Source organism: Hyaena hyaena, unplaced genomic scaffold (genome assembly GCF_003009895.1).
Source record: "Hyaena hyaena isolate Hyena2069 unplaced genomic scaffold, ASM300989v1 scaffold_975, whole genome shotgun sequence".
Lineage (NCBI taxonomy): Eukaryota > Metazoa > Chordata > Mammalia > Carnivora > Hyaenidae > Hyaena > Hyaena hyaena.
The window spans coordinates 476,766-489,632 of NW_024081609.1; the positions used below are offsets into that span (position 1 = coordinate 476,766).

Sequence of the window (12,867 nt, forward strand, 5' to 3'; positions counted from 1 at the left end):
ATCTCACTCTCAAAAATAAATAAAACACTAAAAAAATAAAAAAATAAATAAAAATATCTCTATCAAGTAAAGAGTACTTTTTCCTGAACTCCTCTTCATGGGAAGGTATTTTGCCCAAGCAATCTTCATTGTCCCTGCATTCTTGATTCCACCCACAGAAGTGCAGCCAGTGAATTAACAGATAGGCTGGTGTAGGAAAGTGACGTGTGTGAGTAACCCCACCTCTTCCTCTTTCTCTTCAGGTTGCACTTGTAAGTAGAGAACACAAGCTTCATTCTCCTCTTCAGTGTTTCAGGCTTTAGAGAGCCTGGGTTGATTGGGAGCCACACAGATGCTCCTGTGACTACAGGTGACTCAGGGATATAACCTTGACTCTCATGCAAGTCTGTGTAATGCTGGAACTGGGGATCAGGCCCCATTTAAAATTACTATAGGGGCACTAGGGTGTCTCGGTTGGTTGAGTGTCAGACTCTTAATTTTTCGCTCATGATTCATGGGATCAAGTCCCACTTGGGGCTCTGCGCTGACAGTGCAGAAGCTGCTTGGGACTCTCTCCCTCTCTCTCTGCCCCTCCCCCATTAGTGCACTTGTGCTCTCTCACTTTCTCTCTCTCAAATAAATAAACATTTAAAAAATAAAATTACTGTAAACATTTTGATACAACATTTTATAAAATTTCACATGAATTTTGGGTCTCCATCTTCCTTAGTCTTTTATCTTTTTCATTTGGTGCAGAACCTAGGTTTGTTGCTTCATAGTGGGCACCCTCCCTCTCCTCTGTCAACCCAAAGTTTTAAGATCTTTTTCTTTTTTTACTATTCTCATTTTTTGTTGTTCTATATTCAGTACACAGATACACTTTTAATTCAGTGTTTGTCGTATATTGTATTATAATGAAATATATTATAAAAACAGTCATGAAATATATTCCATAGCTAGAAATCAATATATCCCAGTAGTGCAATCTTTTTCAAGATTGATTCTTCAAATTGAGTAGCTTATTTTAGATATTTAAACAGTGATGGAGTTTAGGTATCATTATCCAAATAGGAGCAAGCAGAATTACTCTATTGACAAATAGTCTGGAAGGTATAAGATGAAATAAACGTGGAAAATGATATATATTGAGGAAGGTTTTTTATAATTTATTTTTCCCTATAGGGAGATAATTCAATCACTGGCTTTATCTATCATAAAATATCCCATTAAAGGCTTCAAATATGCTATCCAAAGTTTTATGTCTAAGTCAATAATGTGATGTACTAAATAACTCAGGGAAAAAAAGACATTTTTCATTTATTTCTTTTTCATCACCTTAATACTGGTAGTGAGTATTTTACACTCAACTTATTTTTAAAAATGTTTAAATTTAGTTGAATTCTGGTTACTTAAGAAGCAAAAAATAACTCCCCTTTCATTTAAAATGTTTGCTTATATGGGGCGCCTGGGTGATTTAGTCGGTTAGGCTTCCGACTTTCGCTTAGGTCATGATCTCGCAGTTCGTGGGTTCGAACCCCGCGTCGGGCTCTGTGCTGACTGCGAGCTCAGAGCCTGGAGCCTGTTTCAGTCTGTGACTCCCTCTCTCTCTGACCCTCCCCTGCTCACGCTGTCTCCCTCTCTCCTAGAAATAAAAAAAAAAAGTTTGTTTATATAAATGACATCTTCAGTGTGCTATTACTATGGTTGTTACTTAGTCAGTTAAGAGAGAGAATTCGTTACAGTTAAACACCACCACAAATCTCATTTTTTTAATGGAATCAAACAATTTCATGCACAACTAGGTAACACATATAAAACTAAAATATACTTAAAGCAACAACAAAAAAAACTGTAATTACAACAGCAATGTTTTAAAAATCATCTGAAATTAACCTGTTGTACTTGTTAATTGTAAATAGTTTGTATCCTTAAGCTGTATAAATAATTTCATGCAGTTTTGCTAAATTGTTAATATCACCCAGCAAAGATTCCTAAAAGAAAACATAAGTAAAATTTATAGAAAAAAGAAAATTCCAATAGAAAATACCAGGAACACTAAATCCAAGGAATAGTCAGAGGTTAGAAGGCTAGTGTGCATGGCAATTCTATATCTTCCCTTCCCCCACCCCACCCCACACCACCCTGCCTTTAAGAAAATGCTTGGATAAGACTTTTAAATCACTTAAGTAAAGCAATTTTAAGAGAGCATATTACCATTATTGAATAATCAACCTGAAGAAAAGATTTAATCCAAAGGATTTTTGGACCATGTTCTTAAAAACTAACAAAAACATGCACAATAAAAATGAATCTGAAAGCCAAAATGTGGCATTCACAATACGAAAACAATGAAAACAATTAAAAAGCCACCATAATTTATGTCTCTGCCTTTCTCCTGTCACTTGCTTCATTTCTTATTTGAGAATATATTTTATATTCTGAAATTCTTCTGGGTACTCCACATTGTTGACACAAATGTAATGAAGCCTGATATGATTACAACACCACTGAACTTTTTTAAAAAGTTAGACTGGGTGTCTGGGTGGCTCAGTTGGTTAAGCGTCTGACTCTTGATCACAGGACAGGTCATAATCTCATATTTTGTGAGATAAAGCCCCCCACAGAGATCTGCATATCCAGTACAGAACCTGCTTGGCATTCTCTCTCTACCCCTTTCTCTCTATCCCTTCCATGCTCATGCTCTTTCTTTCTCTCTAATAATTGACCTTACTAATGCAATAGATGCAGCTTTTGCAGAATGATTTTTTTATAATTATTGGGATATTTTATAATCTTTTTCTATCCACACTAGTGTAATAAAAGTGACATGAATTCATTGCATGTTTACATTATACCATACATTGTGCCAACAGAATTTTACTACATGGACATTAAAATTCCCATGACCCTATCACACAAATATTACTCTCCTACTTTCTCCTAAAAACAACTTAAAAATCAGAGAAGTTACTTAGCATTTTTAACAATTTCACAATTTGTTTTTTAAAAACATGGGATGGCCAATTTTCAACACCTGCTTTGTCTGATCTCTTCATCTTACTATTTTACTATTATTCATTTATAGAGGACAGAGATAATGTGTTTTCATGGTTTGCCTTTCCTGTGTCTCTGAGCCATCTACATCTTCCACCTTTAATTCCTTAGAGTCACATGACAGACTTCCATTTCCTCAGTGTGCCCTGGAATCTCCTTTTCCAACCTCTCCATGTCTTGCTCACCTGCTCTTGCTTACATCCCGAATCTATCCAATTTAACTCAGTTTAATTGATTGTTTTCGTTCCTTGTGTTTGCTTTTCATTCATCCTTCTTCTTGAATTAGATCTCAGTAATTCTCTGTGTGTATCATACATTTGACCTCTATTTAGTGAACTTGAAAACCTCAGCCTCTAAGCAAAGTGTAGTCTCACTTATTAATTTAACAAATATTTCATGAGTATAATGGGGTGAGGGGCCAAGACGGTAGAGCAGCATGGAAATTCATTCCTGAAATGCAGCTAGATCAGCACCAAACCATTCTGCACACCTAGAAAATTGATCTGAGCACTAACACACCAATCTGCATAACTTGAGGCGCAGAACTCAGCAGTCATGTGGCACTGAGAGGTGAACTTTGGAAGAGAAGCTGTGGGGGGATGGGGAGCGGTTTTTGTTGGTGTAGACAGGACAGAGATGGGGGGAGGGGGAGAGTACAGGAAAAGTACTCCTCCCAAAAGCACCTGGAGCGAAAGAGTAGAAACACCCACAGGGACTGAACAAGAAAAGGAGAGAGCAGAAAAGAGGTTTGGTTGCCATTAGAACTCTATAAACAGAGAGCACAGAGTCAGAAAATCCGCAGCTCAATACCTGGCAGTGCTGTGATGGGAAGAGCGAATTCCCAGGAGCAGACAGCAAGGTCTGAGGGTTCCTCAGACCACCTGAGGAGAGGCTGTTCCCCAGCTGAGAAGATGTTTGGTAGAGACTTTGCAGCTTAGCCTCATGAAAAGGCTTCAGTGGACGTCAGTTTGTAGCCATGTTTGCTGGTGTTGGAACAAAGATACTAGGGTAGGGAGAAGCCTGGCACCAGATGTGTGTTGTGATTTGCCATAGTCCATGAACCACTGTTGCTACAAGGTTGCATGAAAATTTCCTGGGGCAGTGGGCCTCTGCAGCCGTGCAGTCACATGAGTGTTCCTAGAAGCAGCCAACACCAGGCCCTCTCCAGAACATTGGAGCAGGTTCAAGCCACAGGACCCTCAGAATTGAAGGATTTGGAAACACAGCCCCATCTGATATAAAATTTGTGAGGGAGGTGCCACTAGGCAGGCTGAAGGCTCCCAGAAAATGGAGAAGCAAGTAGTGGATGGGAGCTGGAGAAAAAAGAGGGGTACTGGAATGCCAGTTGATGACAGCAGAGTTCTGATGCTAGAGACTGGGAAGATGGTTGACTCCATTTTTACCTCCTCTGCACATGCGTATATGTGCATAAGTGTGCCACACCAATACACCTCAGTAAGCTAAGCAGCGACACCTAGTGGAGTATGGAGCCTTTACATCAAGCCCCATCCACCTCAACCAAATACGCCCTAGAGGACAATCACAAGTCTCTCCCTCTGCTTAGTTTATGGACTATAAAGTGCCTCATAGTTTGATTTCTAGCAGAAACTACATGTAATTTTGTTCAAATTTCCTTCTGTGTGATGGTCAATCTATTCATTTCTTTTTTTTATTATTATTCTTGTACATAAAAAGAATTATTTTTATTTTATGTTTTTATAAAAAAGTATTTTCTTTTTCTACTATGTTTTTAATTTTTTTTGTAAATGTTTTAGTGTATTTTATTTTCTTCATTTTGTTCTATTTTATGTATTTTTAAAAATCCTTAAACATTTCCTTAAGTTTTCCACTTTTTCTTTTATTTTATTTCCCTCTTCTCTATTCTATCAAGCTTCTTCAACAACCAGAATAAAACGCATCTTGAGTATAGCTTCCTTTATCTGATTTTTTCATGTGTTGTTTTAATTTTTTTAATTTAATTTTTAATTTCATTAATTTTTTTCTCCAAATGCTGAAATGAAGGAATTCACTCCAAAAGAAAAAAACAGGAAGAAATGACATTCAGAGACACAATCAACACAGATGTAAGCAACATGTCTAAACCAGAATTTAGTCACAATAATAAGAATACTAGCTGGGGTTGATAAAAGCATAGAATCCCTTTCTGTGGAGATGAAAGAAGTAAAATCTAGTCAGGATGAAATTTAAAGTGCAATAACTGAGATGCAATATCATAGGACCGCCACAGCGGCAAGGATGGATGAAGCAGAGCAGTAAATCAGTGATCTAGAAGACAAACATATGGAGAATGATGAAGCAGGAAATAAAGAGGGAAACTTAGGCAGAAGGGCAAGACATAAGAATTGGAGAAACTCAGTGACTCATTAAAAAGGAACAACCTTTGAATCATGGGGATCTTAGAAGATGAAGAGAGAGAAGAAGGGGGAGAACATTTATGTGAGCAAATCATAGTGGAAAACTTTCCACTGGGGAAAAACACAGACATCAAAATGTAGGAAGCACAGATAGCTCCCATTAGATTCAACAAAAACCAATCATCAACAAGGCATATCATAGTCAAATTCACAACATACACAGACAAGGAAAGAATTTTGAAAGCAGCAGGGGAAAAAAAAAGTCCTTAACCTAAAAGGGAAGACAGATCAGGTTCAAAGCAGACCAATCCACAGAAACTTGGTAGGCCAGAAAGAATTAGCAGGATATAATCAATGTGCTGAATTGGGAAAAAAAAAATGCAGCTGAGAATTCTTTATCTAACAAGGCTGTCATTCAAAATACAAGAAAGGATAAAGAGTTTACCAGACAAACAAAAGCTAATGGAGGTCATACCCACTAAACCAGCCCTACAAGAAATTTTAAGGGTGACTCTTGAGGGGAGAAAAGACAAACCAAAATAAAAAAGACCAAAAGCAACAAAGACTAGAAAGGACAGGAGAGCACCATCAGAAACCCCTACTCTACGGGCAACACAATGGCAATAAGTCCCTATCTTTCAGTACCCACTCTAAATATCAATGGACTAAATGCTCCAATCAAAAAACATAGGGAAACAAAATGGATAAGATAACTAGATCCACTTAAATGTTGTTTATAAGGGACCCATTTTAGACCTAAAGTCACCTTCAGATTGAAACTAAAGGGATGGAGAATCATCTACCATGCTAATGGTTGCCAAAAGAAAGCTAGAGTAGCCATACTTATATCAGACAATCAGATTTTAAAATATAGACTCTAACAAGAGATGAAGAAAGGCATTATATCATATTTAAGGGGTCTATCCACCAAGAAGATTTAACAATTATAACCATTTATGCCCCAAATGCAGAGTAACCGAAGTATATCATTCAATTAGTCACAAACATAAAGAAACTCATTGACAATAATACCATAATGGTAGGGGACTTCAATACCTCACTTACAGCAATGGACATCATTTAAAAAGAAAATCAATAAGAAAACAACGGTTTTGAGTGATACATTGGACCAGCTGGGCTTAACAGATATATTCAGAAAATTGCATCCTAAATTAGTAGAATACACATTCTTCTCAAGTACACATGGAACATTCTCCAGAATAGATCACATACTGAGACACAAATCAACCTTCATCAAGTACAAAAAGATTGAGATCATATCGTGCATATTTTCAGACTACCACATTATGGAACTCAAAATCAACCATAAGGAAAAAAAATTGGAAAGACAACAAACAATTGAATACTAAAGAAAATCCTACTAGATAATGACTGGTTTAACCAAGAAGTTAAAGAGGAAAGTAAAAAAGTACATGAAAGCCAACAAAAATGATAACCCCACAGTCCAAGACCTCTGGGATGCAGCAAAGTCTGTCATAAGAGGAAAGTATATAGTAATCCAAGCCTCCCAAAAGAAGGAAGAAAGGTCTCAGATACATAAGCTTATCTTTATACCTTAAAGACATGGAAGAAGAACAGCAAATAAAACCCAAAACCATCAGAAGACAGGAAATATTAAAGATTAGAGGAGATATCAATGTTATAAAAAAAAAAAAAACAGTAGAAAAGATCAGTGAAACCAGAAGTTGGTTCCTTGAAAGAATTAACAAAATTGGTAAACCCCCTAGCCAGTTTTAACACCCCAAAAGAGTAGGACCCAAATACATAAAATCAAGAATGAAATAGCAGAGATCACAGCCAACATTACATAAATACAAACAAAAATAAGAGACCTATATGAGCAATATATGCCTATAAATTGGGGAATCTGGAAGATATAGACAGATTCCTAGAAAAATATAAACTACCAAAACTGAAACAGGAAGAAATAGAAAATTTGAACAGACCCATACCACTAAAGAAATTGAATTAGTAACCAAAAACCTCCCAGGGGCACCTGGGTGTTTCAGTCGGTTAAGCTTCTAACTTCAGCTTACAGTCTGTGAGTTCAAGCCCCACATTAAGCTCTGTGCTGACAGCTCAGCACCTGGAGACGACTTCAGATTCTGTCTCTCTGTCTGTCTCCTGCTCGTGCTCTGTCTCTCTCTGTCTCTAAAAATGAATAAACATTAAAAAAAAAAAAAACCTCCCAAAAAGCAAGAGTCCAGGTCCGGATGGCTTTCCAGGGGAATTCTACCAAACAGTTAAAGAGGAGTTAACACCTATTCTTTTGAAGCCATTCCAAAAATCGGAAATGGAAGGAAAACTTCCAAACTTATTCTATAAGGCCAGCATTATCTCGATTCCAAAGCCAGACGAAGACCCCACTAAAAAGGAGCACAAAAGACCAAGTTCCCTGATGAACATGGATGCAAAAGTTCTCAACCAGATGCTAGCCAATCGATTCCAACTTTGCACTAAAAGAATTAGTCACCACCATCAAGTGAATTTTATACCTGGGATGCAAGGCTGGTTCAATATCTGCAAATCAATCAATGTGATACATCACATTACTAAAAGAAAGGATAAGAACCACATGATCCTTTCAATAGATGAACAGAAAGCATTATAAAAAATACAGCATTCTTTCTTGATAAAATCCCTCAAGAAAGTAAGGATAGAAGGATCATACCTCATGATCATAAAAACCATGTAGTAGAGATCCACCACTAATATCATCCACAATGGGGAAAAACTGAGAGCTTTCCCACTATGGTCAGTAACACGACAGGGATGTTCACTCTCATTACTGCTATTAACCGTAGTATTGGAAGTCCTAGCCTAAGCAACCAGAAAACACAAAGAAATAGAAGGCATCCAAGTCAACCACGAGGAAGTCAAATTTTCACTCTTCACAGACCACATGATATTCTATATGGAAAACCCAAATATTTTACCAAAAATCTTTTAGAACTGATCAATGAATTCAGCAAAGTAGTAGTATATAAAATCAATGCACAGAAATCGGTTGCATTTCTATACACCAATAATGAAGCAACAGAAAGAGAAATCAAGGAATCGATCCCATTTACAATTGCACCAAGCACATAAAATACTTAGGAATAAACCTAATCAAAGAGGTGACAAATCTATACTTTGAAATCTACAGAAAACTTATGAAAGAAATTGCAGAAGACACAAAGAAATGTAAAAATATTCCATGTTCATGGAGTCGAAAGAAATTTATTGTTAAAGTGTCGATATTACCCAAAGCAATCTACATATTTTATGCAATCCCTATCAAAACAACACCAGCATTCTTCACAGCTAGAACAAACAATCCTAAAATTTGTATGGAACCGGAAAAGACCCTGAACAGCCAAAGCAATCCTGAAAAAGAAAATCAAAGATGGAGGCATCACAATCCCAAATATCAAATTGTATTACAAAGCTGCAATCATCAAAACAGAATGCTACTGGCACAAAAACAGAACGTATATCAATGGTATAGAATAGAGAACCCAGATGGACCCACAAACATATGGCCAACTCATCTTTGACAGAGCAGGGAAGAGTATCCAGTAGAATAAAAACAGACTCTTCAGCAAATGGTGTTGAGAAAACTGGACAGTGACGTGCAGAGAATGAATTTGGACAATTTTCTTACACCATACACAAAAATAAACTCAACATGGATGAAAGACCTAAACGGAAGATGAGAAGCCATCAAAATCCTCGAAGAGAAAACAGGGAAAACCCTTTTTGACCTCGGCCACTGCAACTTATTACTCAACACATCTCTGGAGGCAAGGGAATCAAAAGCAATAATGGACCATTGGCACCTCATCAAGATGAAAAGCTTCTGCACAGTGAAGGAAACAATCAGCAAAACTAAAACGCAACCGACAGAATGGGGGAAGATATTTGCAAATGACATATCAGATAAAAAGTTAGTATCCAAAATCTATAAAGAATTTATCAAACTCAACACCCAAAAAACAAATAATTCAATGAAGAAATGGCCAAAGATATGAACAGACACTTTTCAAAAGAAGACATCTGAATGACTAACAGATATATGAAAAAATGCTGAATTTCACTCATCATCAGGGAAGTACAAATCAAAATTTCAATGTGATACCACCTCACACCAGTCAGAATGGCTATTTGTAACAACTCAGGCAACAACAGATGTTGGTGAGGATGCAGAGAAAGGGGAAGTCTTTTACACTGCTGGTGGGAATGCAAACTGGTGCAGCCACTCTGGAAAACAGTATAGAGGCTCCTCAAAAATAATAATAGAGCTAATCTATGACCCAGCAATCGCACTACTAGGTATTTACCCAAAGGATACAGGTGTGCTGTTCCAAATGGACACATGCACCCCCAATATTTATAGCAGCACTACTGACAATAACCAAAGTATGAAAAGAGTCCAAGTTTTCATCAACAGATGAATGGATAAAGATGTGGTATATACATCTAATGGAGTAGTACTCAGCAATCAAAAAGAGAAATCTTGCCATTTGCAACAATGTGGATAGAACCAGAGGGTATTATGCTAAGCAAAATTAGTCAGAGAAAGACAAATATGATATGACTTCACTTATGTGGAATTTAAGATACACAACAGATGAACATAGAGAAAGGGAAGCAAAAATAATATAAAAACAGGGAGGGGGACAAAACATAAGAGACTCTTAAATAGAACAAACTAAGGGGTGTTGGAGGGGTTGTGGGTGGGGGGATAGCTAAATAGGCAAGGGGAATTGAGAGATGAGAACTGGGTGTTATATGTAGCAGATGAAAAACTGGATTCTACTTCTGAAATCATAATTGTACTATATGCTAACTAACTTGGATGTAAATTAAAAAATAAAAATAAAAAATAAAAAATTTTTTAATTAGAATCCAGGGGCACCTGGCTGGCTCAGTCAGTAGAGCATGTGACTCTTGGTCTCACGACCCCCATGTTGGAGGTAGAGATTACTTAAAAAATGAAAATAAAAATCAGGATACAAATAAGCAAACAAACAAAAAACCCAAAATAGTTAATGAGAACCTATTGTGTGCTTCTAACTGTGGGGGTAAATTGATGACAAATATAAGCCAGGTCCCTTTTCTCAAAAAAAAATACGCAGAAATGACAGATAATAAATAAGAACGCTAATAAAAAATCCACATAAAAATAAACACTATGAGGAAAGGCACCTGGGTAGCTCAGTAGGGTAAGCATCCAAGTCTTAATTTTGGCTCATGTCATGATCTCACAATTTGGTCATTTTCTGTCTGCCCCTCGTACACTTGTGCTCCCTCTCTCAAAATAATAAATAAATAAATAAATAAATAAATAAATAAATAAATAAAACATTAAACAATAAAATAAATACTATGAAGAATACAAAGGAAGATCATGAAATACTAGAGACTATCAGTGGACAACTGGGCACCCTTCCTGGGAGTATGGACAGGAAAAGCCTCTCTGGAAAGTAACATTTAAACAGAAATACTGACCAGAAACACTTGAAAGTCATTCTGACTGAAAAATGCAGCATGACGAGGAAAGCAAAAAGTTGAGGTCTGCGATAAAAGCCAGTCTCAGATCATTCATGTAGTGCATTATAAACCATAGCAAGACATTTGGATTTTAAGTGGCTAGTGATAGATTTTAAGTGACACAGGGAATGATTTGACCTGATCCAAATGTTATACAGATCTAAGTGGAGCACGGACTTAGGAGTATTCTAGGAGAAACATGATGACTCAGTCTAGGGATGTTGAGGTAGAAGTCAGAAAGGTTTGACATGGGATATATTTTGGGGAAAAAATACTGGCATGACTTACTGACAGACTGGACTGGCAGGTAAAGGAAAGAAGTGACTCATTTCCTAAGACAGGAAAAAAGAAGAATTGTGGCCTTTCATTCCACATCCCCATTGGTGTGAATCAGTCTATCCATATTTAGTAAACTTACTGGCGAACTGACAAGGAAGCAGGAAATCACTGTTTTCATGGTTTTCCCACCCAATTATATTCAGTGATCTTCAGTATAGGAAAGAGTAACATCTATTTCTAAATAAAATGGTTGGACGTTATTTAAAGTCCTGCAAAACATGAAATATATGGAAATCTTTGATATTTTTAGGTTTTAAGAAAATCATATTTTCCTTATTACATGTTACCTCCCTAAATGTCATTTATGTGCATTCAAAATGTTGAATTATACATCACTATAATAAAACATATTTAATGATGTTAAAACAACTTTTTAAAATTTTCACAAATTTATAAATTGAAGGAGTGACCTTATAAATCTTTACTTTTACATTATACATAATAATTGACATTTATTGATCAATCTTTTGATATCATATATCAACCACAATCAGAAATAGTAAAATAGTGTTAAAAATATAATTTTAAATCTTTAACACTTACTCCAGGAAATGTTTCCTGCTCTCTGTAACCAGAAGTGATGACGTCCACTTGTGACTTGACTGTTATTCATTTTTTAAGTAAAATTTGGCACATCACCTTGCATTAAAGAGTATAATAACTAAGACTATATTTAATGCATGTTATTATACTGTAGGGTGTCTTCAGGTAAGAACTAAGTAATAACCATCTGCTTCACCATTGGGAACACCATAGAAGGCATTTAGTAATAAGTCAAAAATGTATTGAACAAATTAATGAATGAATTCTGGAATTATTCAAACTGTAGCTATCTGTATTAATCAGTACATTTTTAGTTGATTTAATTCAGTTTTATGCACAAGCACAGATAGGCACAAATATTTTCAAAGAGTCGTACCTCCCAGAGTAGCAGACAGCAAGAAATGTGTCCCATATTTCTTGATAAGGTTTTCTGTGATTTGCTGCAAGGTAGGTCGGCGTCCCAAAAGTCTTATGTTGCGGAAGAATTCAGGAGCAAGAGGCAGAGGAGAGCCAAGGAAATTTCTCCTCTCGACTGCAAGGTTATTTACTTTCCAGCGGCCAAACTCTCTGAAAAGCAAATTTATTTTTATTCATAAATACACAATCTATCTGAATGTTTTCATTTGAAAAGTTCACTTAGTATTTTAGCTGGGGTCACCACATTACAATGAGTCTCGCCTGTAATAATATGTCATGTGCTATGAGTAGGAGAAGCAACATTTATAATTTATGTAACTAGAGTGAATATTCTGAAAACCAAATCACATAAAGCAAAAATAAGCCACTTAAAGGAAACAGCTTCCCCTGTTTTTTCCAAGGAAAGAAGTACTCATAAAAAATGATGTCATTACACATAGAATATGAATGTAGAGCCATTTAAAAAGCACTAAGGTAATATTTTATTATTTTCTAAGGGAAATTGAAAAAGAAGTGAATGAATTTATTTTCATAGCTCTAATGATTCCTTTCTTTATTCACTTTAGGTGGGACCCAGTAAAACTTTGAGAATATTATGGTGCTG

General features: G+C 36.2%; 1 protein-coding gene across 1 annotated transcript in view; it reads right to left on the reverse strand.

Moving 5' to 3' along the window:
* The window catches only part of BRINP3 (BMP/retinoic acid inducible neural specific 3), a 216,800-nt gene extending 204,259 nt beyond the window's left edge, over positions 1 to 12,541 (reverse strand). Inside the window, exons 1-2 of the mRNA XM_039221314.1 lie at positions 12,513 to 12,541; positions 12,223 to 12,413 (exon numbers count right to left, since the gene is read on the reverse strand). Coding sequence (XP_039077245.1) covers positions 12,223 to 12,413; positions 12,513 to 12,541 — 220 coding nt within the window. The remainder of the gene's footprint in view (positions 1 to 12,222; positions 12,414 to 12,512) is intronic.
* Positions 12,542 to 12,867: the final 326 nt, after the last annotated feature.